The 17,968-nt window shown below is 36.9% G+C and overlaps 1 protein-coding gene across 7 annotated transcripts in view; it reads right to left on the bottom strand.

Annotated features, from left to right (window-relative positions):
- The window catches only part of LOC6732105 (protein bunched, class 1/class 3/D/E isoforms), a 90,725-nt gene that overhangs the window by 15,357 nt on the left and 57,400 nt on the right, over positions 1–17,968 (bottom strand). For 6 of the 7 annotated variants that reach the window (XM_016178352.3, XM_039298367.2, XM_016178350.3 and 3 more), the window contains one exon: positions 5,718–5,769. In XM_016178352.3, coding sequence (XP_016024771.1) covers positions 5,718–5,769 — 52 coding nt within the window. Of the gene's footprint in view, positions 1–5,717; positions 5,770–11,086; positions 12,172–17,968 lie in introns of those variants that run through there. The other variant, XM_016178355.3, reaches the window with a different exon arrangement.

Here is a 17,968-nt window from a genome sequence, read left to right on the forward strand (position 1 = left end):
AATGTCTAATTAATTTTGATATTGAGGAAAACTATTTTGGCTAGCAGATTGTTGGCTAATTATCTGCTAATATATGATATTAAAATGCAATAGTTTATATGAACAGACATGCTGACAGACCTCAGTTTATTAATCTCTTTTTCTGATGTTTTGCAATAATTAAAAAATAAATATATGTACATTCCGGCAAAATTCTTTGATAATTTCTAAAATGCACAGACAACAGAGCTTACATCACAAAGTGAGCAGATAAAGCAGAATTCTCTAATGATTTGGCTTTATCTCAAACAATGTGAATGTGTTCTGGTTAAAGTTTTCCACACTATCTGCAACTTCAATCCCATTAGGTTAATTAGATATGGGAAATGCGCTAAATCTGGGAAAATCTTTCAAATAGTTTTACGAAGGCTTTCACATGGCATTTTTGTGCAGTAACGATCGCAGTGGCAAAGTTAGTTGCATTTGCATTCGTAGTTTATGGAAATTGAGAGCGCTTGGCAACAGTGGACTGCAGCTAGCAGGCAAACATAAACGAAAATCAACTGCACCGGGTCCACACAACTATACTACGAGTAGTATACAATATGGGCATATAGACACATGTATTGGCGATAAAACTGACCCACTTTTGGAGCTGCAATGCACGTACAAACAAAAACAGCGGCCAGCTCGAACGACAATTGCAACTTAAACTAAAGGCTATCTCGTCTGGCTGCAAAATAAAAAAACAAACTCAAAAAATAAATAAATGTTGAACGTCTGGTCCGGTCGAGAGTGTGTTTAGCTTGGATTTTAGAAGGGGCAGGAGAGCAGGAGGTGGGTCGAAACAAGTTTCAACCTAGCACAACATTGCATTGCAAGCACAAAACACCCGAACTTCACACCCAATTGCAAAACACCCACGGATTCAGCCTTGAAGTTCGATTCGGGGGAAAACTTTGCTCGCATGAACTCTAATTGCAGTGAAATTTTCTCGGAAAATTGTGGCATTTGTGAGTCATTAGGGGAGTTCTCGCTGCTGTCGGTTGGGATGTTGGTTGGTTGGTGGCGTGAGCTCATCGCCGTTTGGAAAATGTTTAGCTCATTGCCCGTTTACCTTTCTCCGTGCAGTAGCGCACTACTTGCCACAATTCCACTTGCAATTCGTGTGAATTGAAAGTCGCCGACCTCGAAGACAAAGTGGGGGAAATAAAACAAAAGGCCAGAATCAAATTTCTTCGTGTTGTAGAGAATATCTGGTGGGGATTTTGTGTAAAACGTGTGTCCACATGTATTATGTATTACACGATAGCACTAAAAATCATCATACGGGCATCATGAGATACTGCACGTTGTGACGCAATTTATGGCTAAGTAGATGACGTCAGAGCGGTGGCTGTTACAAAGTCCAGAGCTTGACATTTAATGTGTTCTAGTTGAAATGATGCAACAGTAGCTAACTGTTGGTTTAAGGTTTAAATAAAAGCAGGTCAAATTAAATTCTATCCCTATTCAGGCATTCTATCAAAAATAATCGACAAATTTGTTATCACGATGTAACATTTACCACACGATAACTATCGATATATGGAATAAATGCGAAAAATATTTTAAAAAATCGATAAGGCTATTTATGGTTTACCTTTTTGATAAAGTACCTTTACAATAAATAAATTTTAATATTTGGGACAACAGGGTCTTTCCCTGTGACCCAAAAACATACATTTCTGCATTGTTTGAAGTCACGAGTCCATCGCTAGAACTGTGAGAGCTATAAACTATAGACCAGACTAGATCTACTGATAGACACGCAGCGCCAACAAAGGCGACTCAGCGGGTGCCTTTGCGGCAGTGCCACGTCTAATTAGCACTTAACTGGCCCGAACCATTTGGGATTGGGATAGGAAAAAAGTGACCGACCGACCTCCGATATTGTATCGATTCTGACGTCAATTGTTTGAAAATTGCGGTGCTGTGCATTGTCAATGCAATTAGACGGACTGAGCAACAGATCATGATACATCTATTGCTGGATAATGACGCGTTGTGCCTACTTAAGCATTGGTTATAGATACTTGAACACAACCGCACATGAATCGCAGCGGACATCTGTGATTCCATGATTCCATAAGAGATCAGGCAAAGACTTCACAAAGGCACGTGGCCAGAACACACTTTTGTGTGCAAGAGATACATATATAGTGTAAAGCCAGACTTAGGCCGATATTTACCCATCTTTCTGGCCATTCCAGTGCCAACATTATTATGCAACCATCTTTGTTTTCCCTCAACCGATTGTCTGCTGTTCTTATCGGCTGATGTCTGGCTGTCGAGGAAAAGTAAATTATTTAACACTATTCCTAGGGATTGTTTTTCCAGTTCGCCTTAGCTGAAACTCCCCACACTTGGACAAACATAACAGAGGCCGAACAAATCGAGTGGTAAAAACCCAGCACAGCACAACCCGACCAGGCCAATAGGTTTTATTTTTATCTTATCTGTCATGCTTTTTATGGTCTTGTTTATGGGTTCTGCATTTTGTTTTTCACTTAAGTGGAAGAGTAAAGCCAGCCAGCGAGGGGCTCGACAAAAGTCAAGCCATTCGATCCGCACATCGGGCGAAATAAAGCCACATTAATGTCATTAAGTCATTAAGTTGTCTTAGCAAATCAACTTATCATCGCTATCATGTTGTTTTTCACAACTTTTTCTTCGACTTTTGAGATTGGTTAGGAAATTTTGGGACTTTATGATACTCGTACTGGGCGTAAACGAAAGCTGTTTTATTGGGCACTAAAAATATTTGTAAGAAATTAGAAATGTAAAGGCATATTAAGTGTGAAATAGCTAATTATTCATTAAACCTTCAATTCGCATTATCATAAGTAATAAACCATCAAGGTTTAGCTTACATTCTTCCTTCGTTCGTTTAAGCTGATAAGTTTATAGTAAATATTCTCTCTATTTCTATTGTTTGCGCCAGTTCAAATCGATAATTAAATATTGGCATAACCTAAAAACCTTATCAATCTACTTGAGTATGGGAGGAACAACCTAATCATTGGCGCCATGGTTTCTATTACCGTTTCTTTTATTCCATTTAAAGAAAACATTGTTTTCTTCGACGCAGAAAAGATTAGCATGGAAAATAGAACGTGTGAGTAGCTGTCTAGCTTAAGATTGCACTTCATACATGTATAGGCAGCAGTGACAAAGTCTGCGATCGCCTGTTCTGGTTGTTATCATCATTAAATGTTGATCGCAGCTCAATAAAGCCGAGAAATACACAAAAAAAAAAATCGAAAATAAGTGACGTCACTTGCTTGATGATTGATAAGTGTTAAAGGAATAATAAAAGGGAAATATAAAAACGAATTGTTTTTTAAGGAAGCAAAACGCTTCCGTATCGTTTCTTATGCATTTGTAAAACAGGAAAAGACTGTCGCTGGTGCAAATAAATTACATTTCATTTGACGCGCCTTTGTTGGGCGTAGGCAACAAATGGCTAAAAAACTCATCTCATTTGTTTCAGACTCAATTCGTAATCCGCAATCTGTTGGCTCATGTCCACTACGTGACAACTGAACCAAACGGAATGAGTTTATATACTAAATATATACATCCGAAAGAAAGCAGATCAAGAAATGGGAAGTGTCCTAAAATATGAATGATATGCGACATCTGCTCGGGGTTAGAGAACTTTCCTGAATGAAATTGGGGCTACACCTGGCGGCAAATGTAATAGAGCACATCATGACTCAAGTGAAATAAACTAAATAAACTTGTTTTTGAGAAATTAAATCATTTTTAGTCACCAAAAAAAGTTGCAAAGATAACAAAAGGCGGACATTTGTCTCGCAATGTGTGACAAATAAAAAACACACAAAAGCTACACCAAAAAGCCAAATCGATGATTTCCATGATTGAGTTGAGTAATTTCAATAATTATCTGCAAGCAAATACGATTCTTATATGTATATTCACATTCTTGCCTTTATTTGCTTTTGAATTGGCAAACAATTTATGGCATATTTGAAGTGTGGCATTTGTTGGCGCTTGTGAGATAAGCAATCCACACAGAAAAAACAGTCTGCCATTTTGTAAACAAGACAAAGCCTGATAAGCGCCGCCGGGAAGGGAGCTCTCATAAAAAAATCAGCCTCAAAAAGCCTCGTATAAAATATTATTTTTTATTTCTTGCCACACCAAGGTCAAAAGCAACAACAGAATTAAGCGCATAAATTCTGCGGCCAACAAGAGTTAAATTGAAGGAAAAACGGAATGCGCTTGGGGAAAATACTTTCACAAAGTGAATAAAAAAAAAGAAGAAGGAGGAAAAAACATTTCTAGGTGGCTAGAAAGGAATTCCAAAACAGAAGAAAAAATACAAAATAAAAGAAAGAAGAGAATCAAAATGAAATGCGTCGGCCCAAAGAAAGTGGGGAGAGCAATTGAATTGACCCAAATGACCATTATGGGTGGCAAGTTGCAACTGCAACAGAGGCACAGATACACAGACACTCTTTCTCAATTGAATTTCGTGGAAAAGGAAAAGTTGATTGACTTTAAATGAGGCAAAATCAAACAACATGCAGCAGCCAGTTGCCACTGCGCTAAATGTGTCATCAAGAGTTCCGCTTGGAATTTTCTATCAACTCCGCTACTTGGTATCATAAATAAGCAATCACGATGATTTATTGACAAAAGAGCAATATGATTTGGGTTTTAGCCAAGGCATGTGAAAAAAAAAGCCTTAAATTCATGGAATTATGGTTTTTATGGATGAAGTATCTTTAATAGGCTCGTGCATTTTCACAGATACACCTCCTTTCCTACTTTTAATGTAAATTGAAGATAATATTAAATCGTCTGCTGATAGCAAATACTTCAATACTAATTCCATTAGGGTTGGCAACAATTTTGTTTGTTAGCCACAAAATACTGACTATAGGTCATTCAAAATCATTGAAACTTTTATTTTGACTGATTGCGAAAGCGATTACCAGTTCGATTAGATTGCCCACTTGAGATAAATTCGATTGTTCATTGTATGAACAAGCCCGAAAATGTGAATTTCCATTCATAACTCTCACCACAGTTCATTTCAGTTCATTGAAAACGACTCAAAACCAATTGTCATCTCTGCGGATTGTTCATTGTTTTGAGAGTCTTGTACTGTCTTTTAATTGGGTCTAAATATAGAATCCTCCATTGAAATGCATGCCATCTCAGTACAAAGCAAATACAATTCAATTGAACTAAATTTGTACTTCAGGCCGAGAATGAAGAAGGAGGGCCACTTGATTGAATTGTATCTTTTTTTTTTTTTTGTGAGCATGGCGCCCCACTCGAACATCTTTTCGCTGGGCTTTTCGTGTATCTTGTAGCTATTTTTGGATTTCTGAGACTTGAGACCTTGCCTAATCGAGATTAAGAATGGACCATCAAGAGTACGCACCGTTTGTCTTGGAAAAAAGCGACTGTTTTCATGGTCAAAAGTTGAAAAACACTGAAAGGCTCAGCTCATGACGTCTTCCGACGTTTTTTCTTCATTTTTGCCTGATAACACTTTTTTATGAACATGGTTGCCCTTTTTGAAGATTAACGATTTCATGTTTTTTCAACTTCTTATCAATTTGGAGCTGTTCATTTTGTCAGTCTTTTGTGTTCAAATAATGAGTTAATCGCTGTATTTATAAATGTTTAAACTTAATGAAAGTAATTTAATTAAAACTTACCATTGCCTGCTCGATTTTGTTATCAATCGCAACTGCACTAGTTCCAGATGCACTGAAATAAATAAGTAAATAGTTAATATATTTGTATGTATACTTTTAATGTTATTTTGTTGTAGCATTGCTTTTTTCAAATATTTAATAGTCCCTCATCATCTAACGACTCAATTAAAAACAAATCAAATAACTATTTTTTACTGCCTACTTTCTGACCGCCGAACAAACTTTAGCTAATGACCTTCGAATGGAAGTTATTTTTGGCGATCCGACCTTGCTGATGACAGCCGTAAATTGAGGTCAATATGACAATAAAACTTCCTCTACTTCGCATTAAAAAAAAAACCGCGAACTCCGAAAAAAACGCAAATCTCCCCATCTAATTGCAATGCCAAATGAGCAATTAAGTTGTCATAAGACAAAAGTGAAAGATGAATGTGGTGTGGAAGGTGTTCAGACATTTTGATTGAATTTAAATCCGATATGATGATTTTTATGCAACCAAATCGGGTTTTCCCCGTGCCACGACTACAATTTGATCAATTCTTTAATTACTGAGTGCAAAAGTGCAAATTATTTCGATCGATTGACAAACCATTATGCAACACTGAAGGAAACTAGAAAAGACGCAGGAAATGGCATTATATAAAATGCAAAATCAATTTGAATACCTTGCAATTCGATGAAGGAAATCATTTAGTATGTTCAATCAATAGTTGAATGCTTTAGCATTCTGGTATTTTCAGAAATTTTGGAATAAGTGTAAATCAAACTGAATCAACAAATTGGTATTGCTTTTTAAGATTCATAATCCAATATAAATATTCTATTTTTCCATTAGAAATCAATCAGCTAATTTATATTGTTCATATCTAAACTGGCCCTCACTTTATCAAACGAATTGGATTCGATTTGAGCCTCAAAAAATGCTTGCCATACGCAATAATTTCTAATTATAGAAATGGCACGATACAATGGAGTGTGTCATCGAAGTAGATGGCTATAAGATAGTTACACCTATCTGAAATAATAGAGCAATGAATCATTGGAAAGCAATATCTATACGGTTGCCCAAATTAGCAAACGCCCTGGTCACGTAGGAAATATCCCTATAACATTCTTATATGTGTATGTCTTATATATACATCCCTATTCTATGTATATAATAAATTTAACATTATTATATGCTTATATTATTTTTATCCAGAAATTTTTAAGCATTCTTTACTTCAGTATATACAAAATAAAACCATAACCATTAAATATGCACTTTTATGATAAACACATCGTGATGTTGATGCTTTTGCTGAAATGCAATTCATTTAAGTGGAATGGAATAGTATCGTGCAAAATAATTAAAGTCAGTGGAAGAAGTCGGCTGGGCAATCCAGAACGAGTGGAATACCAAGCCAAAATTATGAGTGTTTCGTTTTCGAAAGCCGACGGACAGGGAGGGATGGGGTATCCTTGTGATTTACCCCCTGAGTCAGCCCGGCAAGGACGAAAGGCGGAAAGTTTCTTAACCCGCGTGGAGGAGTCAAGGGAACTTAGTTTACGACTTTCCATATCATCTGTCGCCTTGCCTGGGAAAAACAAGGCGCGTAGAAAGTAAAAGTCTCGCCATTGCATCCACACGCATCGAGTGCGAGTGCGAGTGCAATGACTCATGTCGTGACTTTTGTTCTCTTTCTTTGGGCTATGGGCACACAAACACAAAAGTCGGAAAAAATAAAAAAACATTCATTCGCCAATGTCATTTTGGACACCGGTCAATGGCGCCATTGTTGTAGTTGTTGTTCTCGCTGGACACGCGGAGTTTTTTGCCGAAAAGTTCGCTTTTCGCATGCCCATTAAATGTAATTCGTTCGATAATAAAGTGGGCAGCAATTTGAACAAATAACACACTTAATTATTATTTTTAGGTGAATGGGTGCATTAATTACACATAGGTTTTGGTTCGAGGAAACTTTATAGTATTCATAAAAATGAACTAGTTAATTGAATTTAAAGCTAAATGTAAAATAGCTTTATTTTAACAAAAACTACTTTTAATACTTCAGCACAGATTTAGACAAATACTTTAAAAAAAAGTGTTTCTCTAAGTGGAGCACCTTTTTGACTTTTCTACCACCAACTTATAGATACTCTTTTGATAGTTTCGAACTTCTCTATTCAAACTATAACAATCATGCACAGCTGGCTCATTAGAGCATCTATTGTTGCTTTGAGTCGTTATCATCTCGCCAGGTGTTATCAGCATGAAGTCCGACCAATAATATTAGACATGGTAAAAGCATGAAAGTACAGCCAAACAAAAATAAAGAAAGAGCGACGAATAATATATGTACGTATATGTATATATTTTTTTTATACAAAACGAAGAAGAATAAATAATAAAGTGAGGGAAGAAAGTGCAAAGTTGATTGGGGTTCAAACGCCGCAATCGAACGCTCGTAAAAATATCAGTGATGTCATTTATTTATTTACTTTTTTTTTGCTCAGCTTTTCGTGCTAATTTAAAGATTACTTATTTATTTTATGTTCGGCTACATTTAAAGCTATTTAGTTAACACAAGTTTCGGCCTCAGTGTTATTTTATACAATTTCCTTACAAACTTGCTGAATAATAAGTAATTTACGTTTCTATTTTATGTTGCATTTGGCATCTTTTTACAAACGTGCCACTTTTTCTTCTTTTTTTTTTTTGACTCGCTGAATTTAAAGATCGTTTGCAATCCAAATCCAATCGAAACGATCTGAACAAGCGCATTAAATGTGAATGAATCTCTGGCCAAGTGCCAGGCTAATCCCTTGAAGAATGTCGCTGCTCTTTGGCATTTTCCCCTTGGCTATTTTCATTCAAAATATCATGATACTACGGCGATTTTTTGTGCGAATCACACGGCTCAAATTGTTTTAAGTGTTTCCGAAATTTTAAACTTGCGGATGGCGACTCTGCACTTCTTCCTAAAAATACAAATTACTTGCCCAGCAAACGACCTCCGCTGACTTGGCAAAATCGAACAATGAATAGTAAAAACAAATATCGAAATTGTTGTCAGGCCATTGCTGATGTAAGCGAAATGAGAATTTGACATATATTCATATATATTTACATATGTACATATGTACATATGTACATCATGCCATCTTCGCAATTTCGAAGCCGTCGATGATTTTGTGGAGTGTTTATTTGCATTTGGGGATCTCAAAAGTCGGGAACGATGACACTGAGTTTACGACTCCAGGAAGTTGGCAAACGAAAAGAAAACACACCGTACAAATTGTTCAGCAAAATAGAAGCAAAAAAAGTTCGGAATACGGAAGTGAATTTATAACAAACTTTCAGTTGTGCAGAGGAATGAATGAATGAAATATTTATCATATAACGAATAAGTTTTGTACTTGTTTTTAATTTCAGTATTACACTTAAGACGTAAGTGCGCAAATCAACTAAATCAGCATATGAAACACACATTTTTTATAACCTTGAATAAAATATACGTCATCATTTTGCCCATAAATAACAGATTGATATTTAAGACACAATAATAAAGAAAAAGGCAAATAATATATGAAGAATAAATAATGGGCAAAACATAATTAAAGGAACCATGTGCCCCTGACCCAAATAAATTGGAAGTCGTGAAAAGGTGCACAAATGAAATCAGAGTCTATATATAGAAACGGCCAAAAGGGTTGCACCGCAAGGAAATAAAAAGGCGACTTAAAAAAAAACTGCTGAAAAGAGAGTCGATAAAGAGTAAATCGAAATGGAAGTCCAAGACCAAGACCGGTTCAGTTTTACCGCCTTATTGTAGGAAGCCTTAAAGTGCCAGCGAAACCACCAAAGAAATGTCGCCAACTTGGCAGGCTTCGTGGCAAGAGGCGCGTGGCAGGCAGGCCTGCTCCTCGATGCTGCCCCTCCTCCTCCTTTTCCCGAATCATCTACGCCCATGCAAACGCAAGTTTGCAACAAGTTGCCTAACTGGACGAAACGGACAAAAAGCAAAATGGGGTCAGTGCAAAAAATAGTATTTTATTCAACTAACGATGCGTTGGCCCGTTTTCCCGGTGATGTAAGGCTCACCATAGACAGGAAGCGGTCAGTAACCAGTCTTTCGCACATAATTCGATTATTCGCTACGGTTTAAAGTGGATATGTCAAGCGATTTTCCAGCCAAGCCACTCGGAGCTCAGTGTCTTGAGTGCCAGGCTAAATAAAAATCCGTTGAAATTAATTTTCTGGGATTTAGTTTTCCTTTGCAACACTGGTCACCCAGTACCCTGCTTAGTCAAACAATTGTAATCAACGCACACGCAATTTACCAATATATTTAGAGTAGCCGCCGACTCACCCAACCGATAAATATTTATGTATGCTTATGAAATCAGCACTACCAACCATCGATATTTATCCTCGCCATCCACAACTTAGCACCTTCGAGTAAAATTGCCATACTTAGATATAATAAAAAAAGATCAAAAGATTAGCTGCGTTGCCATGCACGGGATATAATATAGGGCCCATTATGGAACTTCATGATGTCTGGGACTCGCTAATTGGTTTCCTAAGCAGAGAATCACATCGATTGCGGGTCGGAAGTACACATTTTCGCCATTTATTTATAGCCACCTGCTCAATTGTCGTTCGCTTAGATGTCTGAAGTTTTGTTTTCCTTGCCCGATCAGTAGTTCACACAAATTTGCTTAAATTAGCTGCCACCAATTTGACAGTTTACTATAAACAGACACTGGAGACATCTGAAATTAGTCAGCACTTGGTTTGTCAGTCATCAGACGATGATACATAACCATTTTATGATTATATAACACTAAGTAATGACGCCTATGTAATACCTTTTATTTTGGGGATCTAACAATAAAGTTTATCTAAACGGTATAAAATAAATTCAGAATAGATAATTCTTACACATTTTAAAGTATCTATAAAGATAACCTAGGTGTTCTAGTTTATTATAAGAACTTTAATCTGCCAGTAAAGCAGTATCTCGGATCTGAACAAAAATAGCAAGCAACCCATATAAACAGATTCATAAAGTGTTCCAGCTGGCGGTGGCTTAGAGAAACACTTTTATCTCAGAGATAATAGCGTTTGCCAACAGGTGCATAACAAAGAGCTACTGTTTTTTCCCCACTTTTTTCTCTCGGAATGACCTCTTGCCAGGTTGCTATCAGCTTGGACAATAACCCCGTCTTATCTAACCAATGCTTGTTTTCCCACAGGCTATTTTTAACAAATTCGTTAATTGACGTCTTTATTTATATTTTATATATTAAATTTATAATATGATAACTTCGAATTTTAAATGCTCGCTGTATCTTTTACATCAAGATAACTATCGCATACTCACTCTGGCAGAAAGTAATCGATATATTTCATAACGACTTCGCGAACGGGATCCTGTTGCTTGCCCGAAATACTTGGATACATATCGAAATCCATATTGACGACCACTGTGGTATTATTATTATTGCTGCCGGTTTCAGCTTTCATTATCGATATTACGATAATTAAATACGACTTCTTTCTCTACCGTAGTTCTTATTGAAAGTTGTAAGAACTTTATGCTTTAAATGCTCAGTAGCGATATGTTTACAAATTGCTTAGGATTTTGGTTTTTCACGATTGTTTAATTTGACAAATTTGTTTGGGGAGGTCCCAGCTGCTTGTTCTTATTAGATATTAGATATACACACAAACAGTTGGGAGAGCACGAACACTGGTTTCAGTGCAAACAGTTATTTCGGTTCTCTTTTTACCAGCTTCCCTTTTAATGAGTTTCACTTGCATTCACACATGTATTTTTGGTGTTCGAGTTATGTAGGCCTTTTTAATGTTTTAACTTAACACACCGAACAAACAAAAACAACGAACTGGGGAGCTCTTTTATTTGTGTGCTCAGAGAGCGATAAAAATCGAAAGAGTGGTTCTCTCTTTTGCTGAATGCGGCTGCTTTCGTTATTCAGCAACTCCCTCTCTCACGCTCTCTGCTTTCTCCTGGACTCCTCACTCACTGAGTGAAAAAGTTAAAAATGCGCGCGAGACGTTTTTCGCCGTTTTTCCTTTTCTCTGGATTTTGATATTCAGTGTCTGGCGAACTTTTGCGAATTGTTTAGACTGCTGGTGTAAACAATTTCGCCCAGCTTTCGTTCTTTTTCGGTTAAAACAATTTCGCTTTGTCTATTTTCCACTCTCCCTCTCTCTTTTACACGAATTGCAACACAGGCGCACAGATAAAAATAGGTAATTTTCACACAATTAATTAACAACAATTGAGCAACGAAATAAAATAAAAGGCCAAGCGACAAAAGCGACTCGAAGTTTTAACTTCTAGGCGATTTTCGTGTTTGAATGGAAAGAGCTCCTCAGCATAACTGAAAATGTTGACGTCGCTGCTGCGCTTCGCAGTCAATCCGCTGCCATGCGAGAGCCAAAAAGAGAGCTGAACGTGCAGCAGCAGCAACAACAACAATGGTTACAACAGCTTTTCGGTGGTGGCTTTTTGAAGTTTCCAAGTTGGTGGAAGAGAAGCCCAGAGAGAGAGAGAGAGGGAGTTTTACTAAGCTGTTGTTTTTGCACAAATGCAAAGCCACTGAGAGCACAACAAAGCAAAGCTTGGCAGGTAAAGTGGAGCTTGCAATAAAAATCACTAAACACCTCGTAAATATAAAAACAAGCTTTATAGGGATTGTGCTATGCTTGTAAGGTTTATTTAAGTCGTGTTCATGTGCACTATATAATCAAAATTTTATTTAACTGACACATCAGTATTTTGGTAGTCCAGCTATAGAACGAAAATATGGACTAAATTGCTTTGGTTGCCAACCGAATTAGCAGCAACATGAAATCGTTGCACAGAGGCTTCACTGTACACATTGTCTGCGATCTTTATTACGGAACCCTTTTTCTCGACAGCGACGCAATGCAATATGCAATGCAATGCCGTGTTAAAGGCAAACAAAAATGCATGAAAAATAAACAAACAAGCGATATAAACATTGAAAAAAGGTTGTGGAAGCCCAAAAAAAAAACAGAGGAACGAATCTTTCCAATCAGTGAATTTATAAGAGGAGAGAGAGAGAGTAAGATACCAACAGACAAGACACCCACACACACACATGGACGATAAAAAAGCAACATGGCTGCTTTTTCAAAAGCTTTTTAGCTGAATTTCAGACACAGAGAGCGAAACCATACAAATGCGGCTTTGTCAGCAGAGAGCGAATGCCGAAGAGAGACTGTTTGCTGTAACGGCAAAAGAACTTTTGAAATCCAGTGAAGCGATGCAGCAGCAGCAGCAGCATCAGCGACAGAAAGGGACAGCAAGAGACTCTCTATGCCACTTGACTATGACAAGTTGCCACGTTGAAGGCTCAATAACCCGTGTGCTAACTGTAGATATTCCATACGCATTTCACGGTTTTCCCACGCTGTTGCATTGTGGAATATTAAATATATTGTATGGGTTATGACGTTCGAAATCAGCTGATTTTGTTTTGGTTAATGCATTTTTGGTTGGGGCTCTGTCGATAAACCCATTAAAGATCTATGTTTATACTTATCCGAAAGAAACATTGGCCTGGACCTTCTTACCAATACTTTTCATTACTTTTTCCAAATAATTCTGGTTTTCCTTTAAAGCTTACCCTCTGCGACATAATTTACCATAACAACGTTTATTCAATAAAACTCACCTGCAAAGGAAAAGAGAAAAGTCATTAATAAATGTGTATCTGGGTGTAATTAAACTTAATTTTATTTTCCACATGGACACCCAAACATGTCTATTTCCGGCTGTTCACGCATTAAGACTATTTACCCTTCCGCAATTTCACAACATTATCTTGCCTTTTCTAACTTTACGACTTTTGCAACACCCCGAAACTAAGCCATTACGAAATCGTATCGAAATTGTTGGAGAAAAGTTTTGTTGGTCACGCAATGAAAATGTGGCAGAGAAATGAAAAAGAAACGTGCGTAAAGATTGCGCTGGAAAATTAAACAATGAAAAGGACAAAAATAGCATAAATTATGGTTAAAATACATTTTACACTTAAATTGTGGCCATTTCTTTGCCTCTGCTGACCTGAATTGATACCATTTACCTTGATTTCCGTAACCTCAATATTTGCCCTGAACAAAAGCTGTTTTCCACCCCAATGGAAACCACAATAAATATAAATCTCGAAAATATGCAAATTATTTGTGCAAATTGTTTTCTTGCCAGCTGCAAAAAGTGCAAATAAATGTCAACAAAGGCGATATTTGGTATTCATAGCTGACAATGGCGAACGTGTGCCAAGCCTCAGCGAGAAAACATAAAATGTAACGCCGGCCATACGGATAAAATATAATACTGGAACCTCCTTGTTAATGAGTGTTATTTTCGAGTGTGATTTTATTGGGTGGTATAAACAGCTGGTCCGCCTGTTGATTTTTCGCACAAAACAACATCGTTGTGTCGATCGTGCCACGCCCCGGCAATTAGCAACGGCCGAGGCAATAAGCGGTGATAAGTCCAATAGATCGGCGAGTTGGCAACATTATGTTGCCAGCCGGATTTCGCTTGGCCAGCAAGCAGCAAAAGCAACAATTGTGTAACATAAAACAGTGTCTAATAGCTGTGAACAGTGCGGCGGCCGTTGAGGCAAACCAACAATAAGATAGATGGATATTTCCAGGCATTGTCTTGTTGTTGTTGTTATGAAACCCAAGACAACCCAACAACGAACCAACAACCAACGAACAACCCAGGAGACATAACAACATTTAATCGTCGAGCTTGAGGCTGCAGCGTCTTGGGTGCATCTTTGCATACCCTTTCTTACAGGGTATATCTTGTTCTTTAATCAGTATTCAGCATTTATCTAAATACTAAACAGCTGCGAAATATAAAAACTCTAAAAAGTCTGTAATTTACAATTTACAAGTTGCTCTACCTAAAGTGAACTATATAAACATATATGATTACCCTTATTAAATTAATAAAATAATTATATAGATTACTACCTATATATTTTATATTATTATATTGTTAAAATTAAATGTGGACCCAATATTACAACCAAAAGTAAACTCAATTTTAATATTTTCAGTACTTATAAAAATATCTTGCACAAAATAAAAGGGTATTTCCAGATTCGCTCAACCACTTTGTTTATGGTTTTGTGCATTCAAAATCGTGAGCTCGACTTGGCGTTTTTTTTGTTACTTTCATTTTCAGAGTTTTCCAGGCAATGGCAATTTAATGCCAGGCTGCAAGTCATTAGGTGGCGCCTGCACCTCTGACCCGGTGAAAACCTGCCCCTCAACCCAAGACCGTTGAAAAGCGAAAGGCGAACTCACGTCAAGTTCAACCTTTGACCTCCGTTACTGCGACTGTGTGCTGGTGGGTGGTGAGTGTTAAACGCACAACAAGAAATGCCATTTGAACACTGATTAGCCACTCGAATGCTTCCTCTCTAATTTCCACTTGACATGTCAATCCAACATTAATTCGAATGGAGTGCCATTAATAAATGTACAAAAATTTTCCCTGACACTGGGTCGCTTAAGAAGAAAATTAAGTCCAAATTGACATTTAGCTTCATTAATATGTGTTAATCAATGGATAAGGTTTTATGTGCCTTTTACATTCATTTTTGAATTTCCCTTTTAGCTGTTTTAATCAAATAATTGTTTCCCCCAACTGCCTTGGGAAAATTTCGCTTACGAAATTCCGTCACGCGTTTTAATTGAATTTGTATGCAAATCTGCGGCCAAAATTTAAATATAAATTTTTTTTAAATCAAGTGGCAAGTAAATGTTAAGGTTAACTTGTTGGCGACTTTTGCCTTTCACTCACGCACTGCTGACGCAGTCGAGAGTCGTAAATTTAAAAGATAAATAAAGATGTTACTCATGAAAGCAAATAATAATGATGCAGAAACATAAAGGCAAGTAGCAAAAACAGGGTGCACCGTAGAAATAAATATTTTACATAAACATTTATCAGTCAAATTAATATTGCTTAGCTACACGTACAAAAAAATGAGACCACATAAGGTTCATATATAATATCCATGGATGCATTTTTAAATTTTTTTTTTAAGTCCACTAGAAGTCTTTTAATTTCCGTAATAAAATGCTTATAGATCTTTCAACAACATCGAGCATTTCGGATTCCATAATTATCCATCATAGAGTTTAATGACACTCACTAGGAGCAAATGTCACATTGGGCCCAACTCTTTCGCTTTCATCTTTGAAAAGTGCGTGTTTGCGTAGATCTATTCAAATATAGACACTCGAAGTATTCATAAATCTTTCAACAATTTGTTTGTTTGATGGTTGACGTCATGTGTTCGTTTGTCGGCTGCCTTCACTGAACATTGAAATGTTTGCACTTTGCGTATTTATCTTTTAATTGAGTCATAAAATCAACGAAATGCCAAAAAGGGGCCAGTCGAAAGACGAAAAGTGGAAATATTTACTGTCAAAATACGATCGGTTTGCGATGGGCAAAGAAAACTAAAGTGACGTCAAAAGTGGCGGGAAAAAGCGCAGAGGACAAACTCATTGAACTCAGTGTGAATCAAGTTGGCTTCAACTAATCAAGGTTGCAAGGTTGTGGTCGCACCTCCATAAGTGGATTGATTTTCGATTTACAACTGAGACAGCCTGGCGGCAGTGGAACATATATATTATACACTCGCATCATCGCTGAGACATGAGTTCGTGGCAAACATTTTAGCATTATTAAATCAACCTACTATTTACGTCTCTCGCTGGCGAACGTAATCTAACCGCAGCCGGGTAAACAAATCGACAGGAAAGACACGTATTACAGGCAGCACTTACTTACTTACTCACTATATAGCACTATCGCTCGACCGCCTATAGACGACTATCATTCATGTTTCACGTGCTAATCGTGTAAGTGGCGAGGAGTATATATGGAATTGGAAACGTGTTTGTGCAATCAAATCAATCTTAAGTTGCGACCCATGATGATAATGCCGCCGCTAGAAGCGATTATGGACAGCGAATTATCAATTCTAAGTCTGTGCAATTCCTATTTCCACAATCTAAGCCATAAAGTAAGTGGGAATAAGTAGTCTTTGTTACCGAAGAGAAAAAACCTGTTTTTAGATATGAAACCACCCACCGAATGTACATATAACCTTTTCTACAATTAATCGTTATACATATTAATTGAAATATAGATTTCAATTAATTATCTACATAAGAAATTGTATGCTTGGTTCCTGTTTAAATGCTCATTTAAAAATGTATCTCATTATACTGATTACAGTGGGATTTCGCTAAACTTTTATACCAGGAGTAACCACTGAATTTTGTAAGCTAGTGTAATTGTTTCATGCTTAAAAAAATCCCTCAATGAGTTTTCACATATTTTGGCACACAATTTTCCAACATTAATTTCGGAAAAGCACGAACTGTTTCGGCGTAAACAAAATTCCATTTCACACATACGGGGTAAATACCTTTTTAGCGATTGAACACCTGAAGAAAATTCAGCGCCCAAGCGAAAACACTTTTCATGGTCAATATAATTTGAATGTGCGTTATATGCACATATGCTTGCATATAGCCAAAGGTGTAAATATAGTGGAGAAATTATGGGCAAAACATGTGAGGCAAATAGTTTTTACTTCTTCATCTCAAAAGAAAAGAAGAAAAAAAAAAAATAACTGGAAAACACCTAAATGAAAATCTATTTCATGGGATAATTAATGTTGGAAAAATCTATCCTTTAATATGTTTGGTTTAAAAGCTGTATTTTTACAGCTCTTGACCTTGAAAGTTCCTGTTTTCATCGCAGCATGTGTAATTTTATTAAGATATTTTTTCTTTTTTTCAGGTTGGCTTCACTTCGGCCGAGAAGAGCAGATGGCTCTGTGGCAAGTCAATTCTGTGGCGCCTCTTTCACCTTGAAATCAACATTTTCATCGCCCTTCTGGCCCATCGGCTGGAATCGAAGATTTATGCCTCCCCCGCTGTTATTGTTTATATTTCGCTAACATTTTGCTGTTTATATTCTTTTTTTTTCTTCTCCCTCTTGTTGTTCACATTTTGTGTTCACGTTAAGCGAAAATTTATTGAACATTATTCATTCACTCCCTGAAATGAATTTGCGGGGAAAGTCGTCGGTGTTCACACGTTTATAGTAGAAGGTACGAAAGATTAATTGTTGCATACTGTTTTGCATTTCGTTTCATTTATCATGATT

The sequence above is a fragment of the Drosophila simulans genome, chromosome 2L (assembly GCF_016746395.2).
Source record: "Drosophila simulans strain w501 chromosome 2L, Prin_Dsim_3.1, whole genome shotgun sequence".
Taxonomy (NCBI): domain Eukaryota; kingdom Metazoa; phylum Arthropoda; class Insecta; order Diptera; family Drosophilidae; genus Drosophila; species Drosophila simulans.